The following is a 19582-nucleotide window of genomic DNA, read 5'->3' on the forward strand; positions in this document are numbered from 1 at the left end:
CATACACACTCTTTCAGTCACTCCTCAGACACTCCAATTCGGGCCTTAGGGTTTGTCACACCCAAATTCCCGCCAAGAACTCCCCCCAAACCTCAGAGTCTCAGATTTTCTCGAGAAAATCCGAGAGTTTCCGAGAAAGTGGTGGAACTGAGAGCAGCAGCATGGGAAAAGACGAGGAGGAGATGAGGGGAGAGATAGAGGAGAGGCTGATAAACGAAGAGTACAAGATATGGAAGAAGAACACGCCTTTCCTCTACGATCTGGTAATTACGCACGCCCTCGAGTGGCCCTCGCTCACCGTCGAGTGGCTCCCAGACCGCGAAGAGCCGCCCGGGAAGGACTACTCGGTTCAGAAGATGATTTTGGGGACCCACACCTCCGAGAATGAGCCCAATTACCTCATGCTCGCTCAGGTCCAGCTGCCCCTCGAGGACGCCGAGAACGACGCTCGCCATTACGACGATGACCGGGCCGATGTTGGCGGTTTCGGCTGCGCTAATGGCAAGGTACCTTTTTCTTTTTGCGCGCTCTGGATTTTTATTTTTTTATGCTGAAGATTTCGAATTTGGGTATTTAAGGAAGTGCTGGAAATGGAAATAAAGTTTGAATTTTGACATTTTTAACAGTTTGTGGGAAATAAGAAGGGAGCACTGGCATGTCAATCAAATTGTAAAATTGGGAAGAAAATAGAAAATTTAATTTGTTTTTGTTCAATGTAAAGATTTGATTTTTACTGACAACTGCTTAAACAATGAAACATAAAGGAAATTGAGTGTCTCTGATATGGGGAAAACACCCGATTTTTTTAAAATTGTATTCTAGGGTTTAAGGTAGAAAAATACTAACAGCTAGCATGAGCTGCCTGTCACTCTAACAACTGAAGTGAAACACTATGATTGGCAGTTGTTTCTGTCATTCTCCATCCAAACAGACTCAAGCATATATGATATTGAATTTATCTTTTGAGTTCTTGGACTTTTGTGTTAAAGTCTTATTTTTGTTTTTTGAATTTATTGCAGGTGCAAATAATCCAGCAAATAAATCATGATGGAGAGGTTAATCGGGCTCGTTATATGCCTCAGAATCCATTTATTATTGCCACAAAGACCGTTAATGCTGAAGTTTTTGTGTTTGATTATAGCAAACACCCATCTAAGCCTCCTTTAGATGGTGCGTGCAGTCCCGATTTGAGGCTGAGGGGTCACAGCACTGAAGGGTATGGTTTATCATGGAGCAAGTTCAAGCAGGGTCATTTGCTCAGTGGTTCTGATGATGCTCAAATATGTCTTTGGGATATTAATGCAACTCCTAAGAATAAAACACTCGAGGCTATGCAGATATTTAAGGTATGCCTTTATGTCTATGTTGGACGTATTGCTCTGAATCGTGTTGACAAAGTCTGTAGTTTAATATGAATGACTTTTGCTATCAGTTTTAGATAAAGAAAAGGCTAATATTTCACATGAACCAGAGCAAGGCTATCATTAAACATGGATGCTTGCAATGTTCTGATTTTGGATGCAATAAGATGGCTCTTTGTAGAAAAATAATTATTTACAATTTCAGCCTTTATGGATCTTACATGTAGGTGTTTACTGTTGTTTGAAATGGTTTCTGAATTAGGTTCATGAAGGTGTAGTAGAAGATGTGGCATGGCATCTGAGGCATGAATACTTATTTGGTTCTGTTGGTGATGATCAATACCTTCTTATATGGGATCTCCGGACTCCATCAGTTACCAAGCCTGTCCAGTCTGTAATTGCTCATCAAAGTGAGGTGAGTAATTAAACACAACCCCCCCCCCCCCCGGGTGGGTGTATGCACATACGGCAACATTGCTATATTGAGTTTTAAATGTCTTGGTACATTCAGGTCTGTTGATGAATATTTATTCATGAGCTAGGATATAATGTGAGCTTATATCTTTTAATTGAGAAACTGAAAGGAAAATGTAAGTATTAGTGGCATTTTGTACCACTAGATGGCTTGGTCAATTTGTTGCAATGAGTTTATTACTTTGTTGCATGATTGTGGATACATAATAGAAATAAGAGCATGCAATGGATGGTTCTTTTATGCTGTACTAAATGTGATTTTTTTTTTTTTTTTTTGTGGGAAAATGCTTCTTTTGGTTTTGTTGTGTCTAGAGCTGACAAAGTATGTGTAAAATAATATATCCTTCTCAATTGTTGTGGATTTACAAGGTTTGTGGTTTTCTTTATCAGCTGATGAAGTAGTATCTTTATGTGATATTATGTTAGGTTAACTGTTTGGCTTTCAATCCCTTTAATGAATGGGTTGTTGCAACTGGATCCACTGACAAAACCGTGAAGCTGTTTGATCTACGCAAAATCAATACTGCACTCCATACCTTTGATTGCCATAAGTAAGAATCTTCCCTTGGACCTTATAAATTTGAATGTCTAAAATTATCTTTGATATAATGCATTTATACATCTTGATCTCAAATTTTTTTTGGTGGTGTATATCAGGGAGGAGGTTTTCCAAGTCGGTTGGAATCCGAAAAATGAGACTATCTTAGCTTCTTGTTGTCTTGGTAGGAGACTCATGGTGTGGGATCTTAGCAGGTATTCTCTAAACAACCGATTTTCACCCTTTATTTTATTTAATGGGGAGGAGCAATCTTCACTCTAACTTGTGCTATTCTAACAGAAACCATGTGCCTGTTTTAATGCAAGCATTTAGGTTATGGGTCTATCATTTAGTGGTTTAGTTGGGAGGGCCAGTCAGTAAGAACTATAAGGAAAATAAGAATCATTGGGGTTGATTATGGAACAGGGTTTGAGTCATTGATATGTAGAGAAGAAGCTATGCTTTTGGTTCCTTTTGGGGGTGAGAATGCTGGGCTAGTAAAACAGCAAGGCACAGGAAATGGATGGCAAAAAGATAAAAGGAAAAATAGCGATAAAAAGAAAAAGGGGAAACTAGGGGACTTAGGCATCATCCTCTTAACATGTGAAGTGCAAGCCTTCATGTTCTTGTTGAGCAGGCGCACATGTCCAAGTTCGTTGGTTAGTCTTGGGCCTAAGAATGAACAGAAGAAAGTAGTCAAACGAAAGTATTAATGCCCACAAAACAAATGCCTAAAGCTAACAAGCTACCAAGCCTCACATTAGAAGACTGACATATCCTTGGCCACACAGTAATGAACTTCTCTCTCATCTGTCCTGCCTGTTTCACCATGCTACAAAACTTTAGTTGCAATACTAGCTTACTCGTGTCTTTGCTATGCATCTCTACTAATTTTTTGACTTGTGCATGCAAACATGGGTTGTATCATTTATGTGTACTTCAATTTCATTTTCATCCTTCAGTTCTATGTATTATACTTGCATGGGGACAAATATTAACCTAAATGTTGTAACTTTTGTTCGTATATAGAATCGATGAAGAACAGACACCAGAGGATGCTGAAGATGGCCCACCGGAGTTGCTTTTTATTCATGGTGGTCACACCAGTAAAATATCTGATTTTTCTTGGAACCCATGTGAAGATTGGGTTATTGCTAGTGTTGCTGAAGATAATATACTTCAAATCTGGCAGATGGCAGAGAACATTTACCATGATGAAGATGATTTACCTGAAGAACCTACAACAAAGCCTTAGTGTAATTTTCTCAATACTTAAGATAGCCAAATGTAGTCAGAAACAGCTAATTGGAGAAGGGGGCATGTAGCGCTTTGTTTGTTTATGTTTTTCTTTTATTTTCTTCTGTTCTTCCCCCCCCTTCACAATTGCATGTGAGAATTTGTGTTTTATTTTAATGAGTTAGATCAGTGATGTATTGACCCATGCTTCGTAATTATATTATTTTATCAGAAGTTTAAAGCTCATAAATAACTCAAACCCAAAGTGTGCATATTGATAGGTGTATTTCCAGTAAGCACTAGACGTGCTTTATTTCCCAATAGCATTCTTGTTTTTTCTTTTTGGGGTAAGAAAAAGCCCTTTTGTTTACTTCAATCATGATTTACAAAACTGTCTGTATTTGCTACCCTCACAATGCATTTAATTTCTACCATCATTAATTTATTGATTCCATGTTATTATCAGCACATGAAGTAGAACCTTCATGCATACTCTGCTCCATCTCTCCTTAAACATCCGTTATTAATTTTTGTGCTTTCAGATTTGCTCACATTAAATTGCTCTTTTCACAAAATTGATATGAATTACTGTATTCTACCTTAATTCATCTCTGATCATTATGGGATTTATTATGAATTCATGAATGAAAGGCCACATATACTCGAACATATACCCTAATATTGTTGCTGTTAAATCAAGTGAAAATAATACTTATCATTGTAAGTAACTATCCATCCTAAGTGTCACGGGCTCACTTTTTTTGCAACGGAATTTGCCCGTGCGGCGCCAAGATTCCTCTGAATCAAGGCCAGCCATCCTTTCTCTTTGCTCTTTTATAGATTTAGACCCACTCGTTACCTTCTTGAGCTTTGCCAACAAGAACTACTCATCTCGAGTCTCGCTCGTAGCGACTATACGATTGCTTCCTTGTGCCAAGGTTCTCAGCCAGGATACTCGCCCGATTGATAGGTTCTTATGACGCCGGCATTCCATTCTCACCTGTCGGGTCTTACTTTGTTTCCACATCTCAACCGTCATGGCACTAAGGGCTAGCTCGCGCCCATAGTCCTTTTCTCGAGTTGACCATGCAAGCCAACTTGCATGCATGCCACCCGAGTGAGCAACTCTTCTCCGATGCCCCACGTTAGCTTTCTCTCGTTGGCACGGGGTCACCCCTCCCGTGCCTGCTAGCATCATGTTTTGTGCATGGTCGAACCCAAGCCGATGCCCTCGTAGAGTACTACATGGCCAATGTGCACCATGAAGTCTCCGGGAGTTCACATGTAGTTGGTGTAATGTATATATGGCGCGGCATAAAGGAATTCTCCTTGTAGCCTCGTGTGCGCGCGCCCAGCGCAATACAAGCACTCCCGCTCGCTTGTACTGTCCGTGGGACCTCCTGTCCCACGGAGACACATGACCGCCCTCTGGAAGTCATGTGCCCGCCCTCTAGGTCCCCAAAGGTTCCTAGAGTAGCTCACTTAACGCTCTTTGGTGTGGGCGTCGGGGGTGGTGGAGAGCTTGACACCATGTCTCCCCCTAAAAAGCATTTTATGACTTTCTTCACAAAGCAGAAGGAAACATCAACTTGCGCGAGAAGTCATAATTGGCCATAATTAATTCATCCGAACTCCGAATGACGAACCGTCAGTTGCGTTGGACTCGTTTCGACCTCCTGAATTTACCGGTATTTTTAGATTTCCCAAATTCCAACTAGAAGACCGTAAAACAGCCAAATTACCAAATTACCCTTCTACACGCGCAACCCGGCCACTCTTCGCCAAACGAATGCCATTCTCTTGCCATTTGACCCTCCATACTTTATATTAATGTCACGGAAGCACAACTCTAAGTGCGGACCGTGACACTAAGCCTGCAATGATCTTAATTCGAGCGAGCATGCCGGTTCTCTCTCTCTCTCTCTCTCTCTCTCTCTCTCCCCGTATATATACATATTATATACACATCAAATCTCTCTCTCTCTCTCTCTCTATATTATATACACATAAAATCTTTGTGTGCAAGAGAGAGAGAGAGAGAGGAGATTTACAAGAACTCATCTCATTTTCATACGTCCAAAAACTTAAGACATGTCAGAGACTGCAGCATGTACCATTTCAATGTAGCCAAAGAAGAAGAAAACATAAAAATAACATAGCAAATTTCAACACCAAACACCACCACCAAACTGATCAACTCCTTCAAAACCATATAAATAGCTAGGGCTGGGTAGGTTTGACCGAAAAACCGAGACCGTACCCGAAACCGGTCCAACCGATACCGAGAATAACCGTACCGAAGAGGAACCGTACCGAGATATCGGTTTGCCAACCGAACCGGTATGTTCGGTTCCGGTTCCGGTTCTCAAATCCTAGAACCGTCGGTTTACCGAACCGACCGAGTATATATAATATTTAATTTCAATATGACATTTTTATACATTTCTATACCCTAAAATACATTTCTATAATACATTTATATACATTTCTATAATTTATATAAAAAATATATAAATTTATAAACCCTAAACCCTAAACCCTTTATATATCCTAAACCCTATAATTAATAATTTATATGTTTTTTAATTTTTATAATATATTTCTATATAAAAACTAATTAAAAATACCCTAAACTAATATTATACCATATTCTAAACAATTTATCCCATATAACTATAAACTAAATACTAAACCCTATATCCTATATTTTCTATTCCTATATCTCATACCCTAAACTCTATTGTGTATTTTAAAAATTTTAAATCTTATACCTTATAAGCTTATTATATCCTATACCAATATACCATATACCCTATAGTACTATAATTGATAATAATTTAATAATTTATAGTTGGTATATAACTAATAACTATAGACTATAGTCTATATAAATGTTTAGTATAGTATAATATGATAATAGGCTATAACTAATAACTATAGTACGTCTATATAAATGTTTAGGGTATAGAAATGTATTATATGAAATATGTTTTATATAAATTATAAAACATATGTAATACAAAGTAAAAACTCCAAACCCCAACATCCAAACCCTAAACCCCAAAGTCCAAACCTCAAACCAAACCTCAAAATACCCTAATGTCTAAATTTTTAATGAATTTAGGGTATTTTAGGTATAAAAATGTATAAAAATATATTTTAAAGTATAGAAATATATTATATAAAATATGTTGTATATAAATTATAAAACATATATAATAAAAAATAAAAAGTTCAAATCCCAAAATACCCTAATGTCTAAATTACTAAAATACTAATTTTTTTCTTTTGTCTTTCTTCCCTTATTATTATTATTTTTTTCGGTACAATGGGGGCAAAGCCCAAAAAAAAGAAAAGCTACCTAAGCAATCACTAATATAGGCCTAGCCAACCAGCCTGATCAGCTCTAAGCATAGAGCTGAAACAAAAAGCTTTGTTCCCCCCCATTATTTTTTATTCTTGTCTAAAAGACTAAAACCAAAAAGGTTTGTCCTCCACCCCCCCCACCTTTTCTCTGCGCGTGCGTACTGCCTAGTGCCCAGTGCCTCCCTTTTCTTTTCTTCATCTTTTTCATTCTCTGAAACAACTTTCCTCTCACTCTCTCTCTCTGCGTGCGACCTGCCCGGCCAGGATTCACTGTCGCCGGCCACCTCCCAGCAATCCAAGGCTACTGGTCGACTCCCCAAGCCGGCGCGAACACAACCCAACCGCCACCCAGCTCGGCCGGCCTCCCCACGCGACGGAATGACAGCTCCAAGCCGCGCCTTCCTCGCCGGATTTCTTCAAATTCCGGCAGTATTTTCCGTCGACCCAAGTATCAAAGTTTATCCTCTCTTCATTCTCTATCTGATTATATAAATGGATTGGGTTATTGTTGCTTAAAACTGAAACCCTCTATCTCGCTGCCTTCTCGCCACCCACTCGCCGCACCATGCCGGTTAAGACCCATACCGAGCCGAGCCGACCGAGAATGCCGGTCCAACCGAGTGCCGGTTTACCGGCATTTCGGTACCGGTCTCGGTAACCAAAGTGGCCAACCGATGGGGGTCCGGTCGGTACACGGTTTGGGGTTCTCGGTTCGGTAACCGTACCGAACCCACCCCTATAAATAGCAATGCTACCTAGCGACTTAGTCATCATTAACCACAAACAAAAGTACAAAACCATATAGAAAACAGCAGCAGAGTAGCAACTACTATTTATCTAGCTACAATAGCAATGAGATTGGTTGAATTGCTGGTGTTGATGACATCAGTACTTGTCCTGGCCACCTCCAAGTTGGCCCTAGGCCCTAGCAAGTGACCCTGATATCATTTCTGACTTTATAGTCCCACAAAATTACAACACCACAACAAATATTGATGCAAACTTTTTCACGTACACTGGATTGCGTGGCATATTCGACCAAGTTCCCGAAACCTTCAAGGCAACAAAAGCAAGTGTGGGTGAGTTCCCTGCTCTGAATGGCCAGAGTGTGTCATATGCAGTGCTTCAAATTCCTCCAAACTCACTGTTCCCACCTCACACTCGCCCTGATTCAACTGGACTCATGTTTGTTGTTGATGGGTTCTTGGAAGTTGGGTTAATAGACACCAAAAACGTTTTGTATACCCAAAAGCTTCAAGCTGGAGATATGTTTGTGTTTCCAAAAGGGTTGGTGCATTATCAGTATAACTCACATCCTGAGTTGCCAGCCACTGCCATTGCAGCATTTGGAAGTGCAAGTGCCAGAGCAGTTGCTGTGCTGCCCTTCATCTTTTCCACTGGAATTGATGGTGCCATCCTTGCCAACGCTTTCCAGACAGATGTTGATACCATTAAGGATGGCTTTCCTTAATGGTATCAAGGATGCAATCCTTGCCATCCTTGCCAACGCTTTCCAGACAGATGTAATAGAAAAGATTAAGCTGTTAAGCTTAACAGGAAGACAAAAGGATTTGGTGGTTCCGCTGGAAGAAACCCAAGCCTACATCCACATAGAGACACTTAATCTCATTAACATAATAAAGAAAGCAACCTGCTATCTTGGTACAAATAAGGGGCTAGGAACAGCACCCAACGAACCAATATTAAATGCCTCAAAGGGCTACAAGAGCCTAATAACAGTAAACAGGCCTTTCTGGCTACTCGAGGAAAGAATAGGAACAGCCTCTCATATTAATATGAGTTATTATTCCAACACTCCCCCTCAAGCTTGGGCGAGAACATTTGCAGATCCAAGCTTGGACAAGATATGATGGAACTGATTGGTTGGAACGCCTTTGGTGAGGATATCAGCAAGTTGGTCGCCACTTTTCACAAACAGAGGCTTGATAATGTTTGCTTGAACTTTTTCTCGGATAAAATGGCAATCAACCTCAATATGCTTAGTCCGTTCGTGAAAAACAGGATTGGATGCGATGTGAATGGCGGCTTGATTATCACACAGAAGTTTCATAGGAAGAGAGAAACTGACTCCCAAATCTTTGAGGAGATACTGAAGCCAGACTAACTCACTTGTAACAGATGCCATGGCTCTATATTCGGCTTCAGCGCTGGAGCGAGCAACCACAGTTTGTTTTTTGCTTTTCCAAGTAACGAGATTTCCTCCAACAAAAGTACAGAACCCAGAGGTGGACTTTCGATCAATGGGATCCCCTGCCCAATCTGCATCACAGTATCCCATGATCTGAGAATGTCCATGAGGTGCCATTACAATGCCTTGACCAGGAGAACCTTTCAAATAGCGAAGGATCCTTTTAACTGCTGTCCAGTGGTGTGACTTGGGTGAGTGCATGAATTGACTGACCTGACTCACAGCAAACGTGATGTCAGGACGAGTGATAGTGAGATAAATCAACCTACCCACTATTCTTTGATATTTGCTGATATCGGTTAGAGGTTCTCCATCCAAGTCGAGTTTACCTTTACTTGTAACAGGATTTGGCATGGGTTTGACATCAAGCATTTCAATTTCTTTGAGAAGATCCAAGACATATTTTCTTTGGTTTAAAAACAAGCCTTTGTTGGAGGAAACAACTTCAATGCCGAGAAAGTACTTGAGAGTACCCAAGTCTTTGATGGAAAATTGTTGAGAGAGAGATGACTTTATTTGGGCAATAGCAGTTCCACTGCTTCCAGTGATGATGAGATCGTCAACATAAATGAGAATAACAACAATTCCTGAAGAGCTTTGCTTAATGAACAGGGACGAATCAGCACAACTGCGTTTGAATCCTGTGCCTTCGAGAACAGAACTTAGCTTAGCATACCAAGCGCGGGGGGACTGCTTCAGACCATATAGAGCTTTGTGGAGCTTGCACACCATACCAGTCGGAGCTGTGTGGATGTACCCAGGGGGAATGGTCATAAAAACTTCTTCCTCTAGTTCACCATGTAAGAACGCGTTTTTTACGTCCATTTGATGTAGAGGCCAATTGTGATTGACAGCCACAAATAAGAGCACACGAACAGAGTTCATTTTGGCAACAGGGGCGAAGGTTTCCTTATAATCCACCCCATAGGTTTGGGTAAAACCTTTAGCTACCAGCTGTGCCTTATGTCGCTCTATGGTTCCATCACAATTGAACTTTGTTTTGTAGACCCAACGACATCCAACTGGTCTCTTATCCTTTGGAAGTGGGACAATGGTCCAAGTTTTATTGTCATCAAGTGCTTGGAGCTCTTCTTGCATTGCTTTACGCCAAATGGGTTATTTATTAGCTTCATGGAAACTGGTTGGCTCTGTGATCTTTGAGATACAACTAACAAATGCGACATGTGAGGGTGAGAAATTATTATAAGAGAGATAATTGTCAATAGGATACCTGGAGACTTGATAGGTGACAAAGTCTTTGAGCCTTGTTGACTCTTGACGAGTTCTATTGGACCTTCTAGGAGCTGCAGAGGGAGGTGTAGGTACAGGTTGATGATGGGAAGCAATTGAATTGTTGTCTATGGCTTCCAATTCACTAGTAGCGGGTTGTGTAGGCAGAGAGCATTCATCCACAATGGGTAGTGGAATTTGATCAAAGAATAAATTCTCCCCCTGAAGATGTGTCTCTTGTTGAGTTCCAAAGAAAGGTTTGGTTTCGTCGAAAGAGACATCCCGAGAGATAAGGATCTTCTGAGTTAAGGGATCATAGCACTTATACCCATTTTTTGTGGAAGAGTACCCAAGGAACGCACATGAGGTAGCTCGAGGTTCCAACTTGTCTCTGTGAACAGCTTGAATATGCACAAAGCATTGGCAGCCAAACACTCGTAAATGAGACAAGTTCAATCGTCTGCTTTTAATAACTTCAAGTGGAGATCTGAAGTTGAGGACACGACTAGGTAATCTGTTGATTAAGTAGGTGGCAGCAAGGACACCTTGTGACCAAAACTTCTTGGGAACGTGCATTTGGAACAAGAGAGACCTTGTTTTTTCAAGTAGATCACGGTTTTTTCTCTTTGCCACTCCATTCTGCTGAGGGGTGCCTACACAACTTGTTTCATGTAAAATGCCATGTTCAGATAAATACTCAATGAAATTGTTGGACAAAAATTCGGTGCCATTATCTGACCTTAGAACTTTGACATGGGAATTGAATTGGGTGACAACCATGCTACAAAAATCTTTGAAACAAGACAAAGTTTCATTTTTTGATTTTAAGAGGTAAAGCCAGGTAGTACGAGAAAAATCATCCACAAATATAACAAAATATTTGAAACCATCATGAGAATCAATAGGGGCTGGTCCCCATAAATCAGAATGTATTAAATCAAATGGTTTCTTAGCTCTAGAAACAGATGACACAAACGGTAATCTAGTTTGTTTAGAATAATGACAAATGTCACACTTAAAAAAGCTAGAATTAAAAGAAGGAAACAAAGATTTGAGCACACGGGTAGATGGATGGCCCAAACGTTGATGCCACAAGTTATCAGTTGATGAGGCAGAAGCTTGAAGTACCCTGGACTGATTGATTGGTTGTCTTACCAAGTACAGCCCATTGGAATAAACGCCCTCACCAATCTTCTTCTTGGTCATTCGATCCTGAAAAACCACAGAATGTGAAGAAAAGATAGCATCACAGTTTAAAGCATTGGTTAGTTTGCCCACTGATAACAACTGAAAAGGGAATGAAGGTACGTAGAGTGCATCAGATAAAACGTTTAAACCAAGTGGATTAAATTTTCCATAGCCAAGAACAGGTACAGAACAACCATTGGCAACAGATACAGACTGATTCTTATCAGCATTTTGAAGATTTTGGAGACCCTGCTTGTTGTTAGTCATGTGGTCTGTTGCTCCCGAGTCTACAATCCAGATATCAGAAAGAACATTATGGGACAAAGACGAAAAAGCATGAAAAGTACCTGGAGCAAGAGAAGTCGAGGGACAATCAGAGTTGGATTTCTCATTTCTACCCATCTGTTGGAGCAGTTGAGTGAGTTGATTGATTAAAGCAGAAGATGAGGAATTTCGGGTGGTAGTCTCATCTGAAGCAAGATTAGCTGTAAACTTTGGTGGACCTTTGCTATCTGTAGTAGACTTTAAAAAATTTCTATTGTCCTTGTTGAATTGGCGTTTCAAGTGTGGATAAAGAATCCAGCATCTGTCCTTAGTGTGTCGTGCTTGTCCACAATGTTCACACGAGACAGGACTTCGTTTTCCCTTGAAGTCCTTGAAATTCTTATTTTTTGATCGTTGCTTCTCAGTCACGAAGGCTTTTGATTCTGATAACTCAGACATAGTTTTTACTAGGGGATTCATGGTCTTTTTCCTCACTTCTTCTCGTTGAATAGTAGTACAAATATTGGAGAAAGTGGGAAGTTCAATACTCATGAGAATATGCTTACGTAGATCTTCATACTCGGAATCCAGGCTGGCCAAAACTTGAAAGATCTTATCTTCTTCTGCACGTTTTAGAAGGGTTGTGTTATCTGTGGTGTGAGGTCGGTATAGTGCTAGCTCGTTCCACATGCCTTTTAGCTTTCCCAGATGTTCAACGAAGGTTTTCCCATCTTGAGTAAGGCTTGCAATTTCTTTCTGAAGTTGGGAGATGCGAGTTGCGTTGTTTTGATGGCCATACATTTCTTTGACAGATTCCCAGAGAAGTTGAGCAGATTCAGAGTAGCTGAATATTTCGGCAATCTGTGATTCCATGGAATTAAGCAACCATGACATGACCAGTTGGTCTTTACAAAGCCACTCTTCAAATCTTGGATCTTCAGCTTCTGGAGCAGTGATTTTTCCATTGATATAGCCAAGTTTTGATCTTCCTCCTAAAGCCAAAGTAATAGCTCTAGACCAAGGAATGTAGTTCAGCCCATTCAGTAAAACAGAGCAAAGTCTGAGACTTGGGTTGGACTCTGGTTCAGACAAACCCAAAGTAAATGGTGATGAAGGAGAGGGTACATATACGTTTAAACCCAAGGGGGAGTACGTGTTTCTTTTGTTCTTCCCCCATGTAAGGAGAGTAAGAAAAAATGCGGAACGGTTAAGGAGCTTAGTGCTCTGATACCATATAGAAAAGATTAAGCTGTTAAGCTTAACAGGAAGACAAAAGGATTTGGTGGTTCAGCTGGAAGAAACCCAAGCCTACATCCACATAGAGACACTTAATCTCATTAAGCAACCTGCTATCTTGGTACAAATAAGGGGCTAGGAACAGCACCCAACGAACCAATATTAAATGCCTCAAAGGGCTACAAGAGCCTAATAACAGTAAACAGGCCTTTCTGGCTACTCGAGGAAAGAATAGGAACAGCCTCTCATATTAATATGAGTTATTATTCCAACAGATGTTGAGGATGGCTTCACCACTGGCTCATAATTAAATGAGAGGCTTCAATAGTTTCCTTGTTTTGCTAAATTTGATTTGATTACTTTTTCTTTTGTTTTTTTTTGGGTATTTTGTTGTTTACTTCTTTTGTTTGTTGATTTGTGCAACTTTGCACTCGAACTTCATCATTCATTTATTCAATTAAAAAATTCCAAGTATCATTAGAAAACTAGCATAATAACTGTTAGTACAATAATTGTACAAAAACCTGAATTGTACAATAATTGAACCTCTAGCTAGGCTCACTTTTAGTTAGGTATTCTAAACACAATCCTTGGAATAGGATTTAACTTTCTCACGATGAGTAAATCTACTCACAAAACTAAAAGGGGTTTTCAAACAATCTCACACTTTTTGTAACGTGTAACATGACAAAACAGCACAACTCTTTAGGTGTATTTTTGGTATATGTACTTTAACGAAGTTTCTACTTTGGAAATTTAAGTCTCATACTTTCATTACGTTTGCAATTAGATCAAATCATTAATTAATTGTTGGTAAAAATATGATGTAGCAGGAATATTTTGGACATTTTAAATAACCTATAAGTGAAACTCATTTAACTGAGTGACGTTGCTCAATTAGGCAATTACATTTGAACACATGTCTTTTTTTTTTTTTCTTAATTATATTTTATTTAACCTTTTAAATTGTTTATTTAGACCGTATTAATTATAAAATGTCTAAAATATTCATTTATATTTATTGTCATGTTATATTTCCGTTTAAAAAATAAATTGAGTTAATAGTATGAACTTAATTGTAAATATAATAAAAATATGGGATTAAAATTGTCAAAATTGAAAGAACGAAAACCAAAGTAGAAACTTTGTTAAAGTACATAGACAAAAAATGTACTTTGGCTAGTTATAAGTCATAACTTATATGTATTTGGACACCCTTCACACAGGGGTAGGACCTGATGCGGTGCAAGTGGTGTGACCGCACAGGCCCCCGCTCTTAAGGGTCCCAAATTTCAAGCCCAAAACTGTATATATATAAGCATCACACCTATTAACACTTAGCACATCAAGTCTGCAAAGATATATGGAGATAAATTTGTCCCAAAATTACATCAAGTCCACTCATAGACAATAAATATATTAGCCTTATAAAGACCTAGTAACCCAACTGTGTATATATATATATATATATGTATATATAATTTTGAATAACAAATTAGAAAAATAAATAATAAATTACTCATAAATGTAGTTTTTAAAAAATTTTTTACTAAAAACTCATCCAAATAAAAAATTAAGTTTCAGCCCAATATGTTTGTGTATGCAAACACGGAGTAGAAAAAGTAACCTACCGAGTGCTCGGTGCATGTAGATCCAGTTGCTTGCAGTTGCATCTTTTGGCCTATAGATGCATCTTTTTTTGCTTGCAGATGCAAAGTTTTGCTTGCAGATACAGAGGTTTGATTGCAGATGCACCCGCATTTGCAAGTCGCCAAGTGCTCGACAATGGCCACCGAGCGCTCGGTGGATAATTTTTGCTGCAACTTAATTTTTGGGTCGACTGAAGTTTGAGTACGTTAAATTTCTTTCCCATTTTGGATTTTTAATTAAAGCACCCTAAAATAAAATATAAGCTTATTAAACAAAGCAAAAAACCAAAAACAAAATTGCTGAAAGTCTAAACCCTTGTTGGTTGTCGCTTAATCAAAAGGAAAAAACTAAAACCCATGTCTCATACTCTCTCTCTCTCTCTCTCCAACTCTTCTTGTTCAGCGGATTCAGCCTCTCAATCTTCATCAATAATTTAGAAGTAATCTCAAATAGTTGGATGGGGAGGCTAACCAAGATTGAGGTATGTATATTTATTATTTCCCCATTTACTATTTAGGGATTTTTTTTTTTTAATTAGGGCTTTTGGGTGTTGTGCAATTATGGTTTTTTTTGTTATTTTTTATGTGAGACAGTTAAAGGGGGCCCATTGTTAAAACTTCGCACAAGGCCTTTTGATACAACCCTTTCTACCTTAACATGATACAAAAGAGATTTGGAAGGAGCAGAGCCCCAATTTTTCTGTGTATATTCAATATAAACCAATCATCAAAATCACCCCTTACAAAATGAGAGCTACTGCTCTTATATCAGCAATTGAACCGGACATAACAACTTGATCCGGTCAAGACTCACAGCAATGGACTGCCAGCTGTCATTTTACTAACAAAACTACTAATTAAAGACTAACCAACTATTTATTAAAGACTTGGCTAATTACAGATCTTAACAACTACTCCTCCCTTGCAGACAAACCTTGTCCTCAAGGTTTTAAAATTGAAAATCTGGAAATTTGGTGACGAACTCATCATAATCCTCCCATGTAGCCTCTTCAGCCTTATGACCAATCCACTGAACCAGAAGTTGTGTTCCTGCTACATTCCCTTTCTTATAAATTCTTCTTTGCAACACAGCCAGAGGAGCTTCTTGGATTAACCCATCATCCGTGACCAGTGGTAAAATTGTAGATGGAACAACAGTAGAGCCCAAGTGTTTCTTTAAACAGCTGACATGAAAAACTGGGTGTATTTTGGTTCCTGCTGGTAGCTTCAATCTGTAGGCCACCTTCCCTATCCTTTCCAGCACTTCATAGGGTCCATAAAATCGAGGATGTAGTTTAGTAAATGAATGTGAAGCCAATGCTTGCAACTGATATGGAATTAGCTTGAGATAAACATAGTCACCAACCGCAAATTCCCTCTCTGATCTGTGCTTGTTAGCTTAAGTTTGCATCCTATTCTGAGCCACTTCCAAGTTATGCTTTAACATAGACAGAAGCTTATCCCTCTCGAGTAGACTGCGCTCCACCACATCCAATTTGGCAGTTCCTAATTCATAAGTGATGATATGAGGTGGGGGGTAGCCATAAACCAATTCAAATGGTGTCGCCCTAGCAGAAGTATGATAGGCAGTGTTATAGCTCCACTCAGCCCAAGCAAGCCATTGCACCCATTTCTTGGGTTGCATACCAGCAAAACACCTCAAATAAGTTTCCAAGCATCGATTCACCACTTCTGTTTGACCATCACTTTGTGGATGATACCCAGAGCTCATGCACAACTTGGAACCTTGTAGCTTAAAGAACTCCTTCCAAAATGCGCTGATAAACACAGGATCTCTGTCACTCACAATGGTAGATGGCATTCCATGTAGTTTGAAAATGTTGTCTACAAATATCTGAGCAACTCCAGTAGCAGTATATGGGTGGGCGAGAGCAACAAAATGAGCATATTTGGACAAACGATCTACAACCACCATGATCACTGTCTTACCCTTGCATCCCGGCAATCCAACAATAAAATCCATGCTAATATCTGTCCATACTTGTTGAGGAATAGGTAGTGGCTGAAGTAACCCAGGTGGAGAAATAGTTTCATACTTGTTCTGTTGACAGGTAGAACACTCAGCAACCATGGACTTGATGTCGTGTTTCATCCCCTGCCAATAAAACCCTCTCTTAATTCTTTGATAAGTTTTTAGGACACCTGGATGACCAGCAGTAGGTGTTGAGTGATGTTCTTCAAATAACTTCATCCTCCAAGGTGATGTTGGACTCAACACAATGCGAGAATTGTACTTCAAGAACCCATTGTCAATATGATACTTCATTAGTTTAGAATGAGCAGTAGTCGAATCCAAAGCAGCAACTTCCCGAGTTTTATGAATAATCCAATCATCTTGCTCTATATGTCTTCTTAAATCATCCAACCAACCAAAATAAGGGTAAGTAATAGCAACACACTCCAATAAGGAACAAGAAGAATCAATAGGAGCCTCTGGTAGTAGTTCTGAACCATGTACCCGAGATAAAGCATCTGCCACAACATTATCTGTTCCATGTTTATATTGAATCTCATAATCAAATCCCAATAGCTTAGCCACCCATTTTTGTTGGAATGGGGTGTTAGCTCTCTGATTCAAGAAGTATTTTAGACTGTTATGATCAGTTTTTATCACAAATGGCGCCCCTGTAGGTAATTCTGCCATTTTTTTACTGCATGCACTATGGCAATCAATTCTCTTTCATAAGTTGATAAAGCTTGGTTCCGTGGACCAAGAGCTTGACTAGTAAAGGCTATTGGTCTTCCCTTCTGTTGCAACACCGCACCAATACCATTTCCGGAAGCATCACACTCCAATTCGAATGGCGAAGAGAAATCTGGCAGGGCTAACACCTGTGGAGAAGTCATGATAACTTTGAGTTGTTGGAAAGCATCTGTAGCAGCATGAGACCAAACAAACCCATCTCTTTTAGTTAACTGATATAAAGGTTGACAAATCTTGCCATACCCAGGAACAAACTTCCTATAATAACCTGTCAGACCGAGAAATCCTCTTAGCTCTTTGACATTAGTCGGAACAGGCCAATCCATGATAGCTCGCAATTTAGACGGATCAGCTGCCACCCCATCCCTGGAAACAATATGTCCCAAATACTCTACACTACTTTGACCAAAAGCACACTTTTGTTTCTTCACAAACAGTTGGTTATGCTGGAGAATTGCAAAGGTTTGTTGTAGGTGGCTTAAATGCATTTCCCAACTAGTACTGTAAACTAGTATGTCATCAAAGAAAACCAATATAAACCTTCTGAGAAATGGTCTGAAAATGTCATTCATCAGGTTTTGGAAAGAGGCAGGTGCGTTTGTTAGGCCAAATGGCATAACTAAAAACTCATAATGGCCCTCATGAGTTCGGAAAGCTGTCTTCTCAATATCAGCAGTTTCCATTCTAATTTGGTGATAGCCCGATCTGAGATCTAACTTAGAAAAATATTGTGCACCATGTAATTCATCTAACAGATCATCTATGAGAGGAATTGGATATTTATCTTTGATTGTCAACTGATTCAGCTCTCTATAATCCATGCACATTCTCCATGTTCCCTCCTTCTTCCTAACCAACAGAACTGGGGAAGAGAAAGGACTATGGCTTGGCCTTATAAACCCAGAATGCAATAAGTCTTGGACTGCCTTCTCAATTTCTGTTTTTTGAAGGGGACCATAATGGTAAGGCCTGATACTAGGGGGTTTGGCACCCTCAACCAATGGTATTTTGTGGTCTTGAGCTCTATGAGGAGGGAGGGTTGTTGGTGTTTGGAAAATGGCATCAAAGGCAATGAGTAAGCTCTGCAAGTCACGAAGTTGCTGTGGAGTCAAAGTACAAGCTTCCAGTTTCTCAGATTCAATTGAATACAAAAGAAGGCCGAAACTGGTTGTATGCAATATCTTCTCTATCTGTTGAAGTGATGCCACTTGTACCAAAGTGTTTTGAGGAGTGGTACTTGCCAACTTAAACTTTCTAGCACCAGCAGTGAATTCCATAGTGAGGAATTGAAAATCCCACAACACTGGACTAACCATTAAAAGCCATTGAACCCCCAAAACCACATCACAACCCCCAAGTGGTAAAGCAAATAGATCCACCTCACAACCATACTCTCCCATGGTAAGTGGAATTTTCTTACAGCAACCTTTGCTCTTCACCTTACCCCCATCAGCAATCATCACCTCAAATTCATCAGTATGGTGAACCTGCCAGCCCAACTGTTTGACTAACCTGGAATCGACAAAGTTATGTGTACTACCCGAATCCAAAAGAACAAGTACAGGACAATTTCGGACCAAACCTTCCACCTTCATTGTTCTGATTGATTTCTTAGCAGCTGTACCATAGAAAGCACATTCACTCAGCTCCATTTGTTGTAAGTCAACTGTAGATTCATCATCAGTACCCACAGAATTCACATCCTCAAAATTCACATCAAGTAGTAACAGCTGCTTCTTGGTGCATTTATGGCCCCTCACATATTTCTCATCACAATAAAAACACAGCCCCTTTAATCTCTTTTGTTGAACCTCTTCTGGTGTCAACTTTTTGACAGGTAAATCTTCATTTTTCACCTTAGCAATCGGGGCTGGCAATAAAGCTAAAGGTTGAGTGCGATGAGGGAATTGCTTAGGAGCACCCACTTTTAGCTCATTGAGCTTAATATCTACTTGTACAGCAATTGCAATGGCATCATGGACAGTATTGGGACGCAACAACTTCACATCATACTTCAATTCACGTTTTAAACCACCCAAGAAACAACTCTTCAACAGAACAGGACCAACATCATTCGTACGAGTAGCTAATCGACGAAATTCAGTG

At 39.6% G+C, this 19582-nt stretch overlaps 2 protein-coding genes across 2 annotated transcripts; both read left to right on the top strand.

Moving 5' to 3' along the window:
- On the top strand, positions 1–3862 carry MSI1 (Transducin/WD40 repeat-like superfamily protein). Its single transcript, XM_086235092.1, has 6 exons — positions 1–506; positions 1020–1346; positions 1624–1776; positions 2262–2386; positions 2493–2588; positions 3403–3862. The coding sequence occupies exons 1-6, from the start codon at positions 162–164 to the stop codon at positions 3626–3628; spliced, it is 1272 nt and encodes a 423-aa protein (XP_086091218.1). The 5' UTR covers positions 1–161; the 3' UTR covers positions 3629–3862.
- A 3965-nt stretch (positions 3863–7827) lies between these two features.
- Positions 7828–8446, top strand: LOC147291088 (putative germin-like protein 9-2). Its single transcript, XM_086235871.1, is given in 2 exon segments — positions 7828–7890; positions 7892–8446. Coding segments are annotated over 2 exon segments (618 nt in total).
- The last annotated feature ends 11136 nt before the right edge of the window (positions 8447–19582 follow it).

The sequence above is a fragment of the Dryas octopetala genome, chromosome 3 (genome assembly GCF_963921425.1).
Source record: "Dryas octopetala chromosome 3, drDryOcto1.1, whole genome shotgun sequence".
Classification (NCBI taxonomy): domain Eukaryota; kingdom Viridiplantae; phylum Streptophyta; class Magnoliopsida; order Rosales; family Rosaceae; genus Dryas; species Dryas octopetala.

Bases quoted from the DNA above. Each gene is read 5' to 3' on its own strand.
- MSI1 (XM_086235092.1), top strand. From the start codon at position 162: ATGGGAAAAGACGAGGAGGAGATGAGGGGAGAGATAGAGGAGAGGCTG. The intron at 2,387-2,492 runs GTAAGAATCTTC...GGTGTATATCAG, and splicing joins CATACCTTTGATTGCCATAA to GGAGGAGGTTTTCCAAGTCG. The intron at 2,589-3,402 runs GTATTCTCTAAA...GTTCGTATATAG, and splicing joins ATGGTGTGGGATCTTAGCAG to AATCGATGAAGAACAGACAC.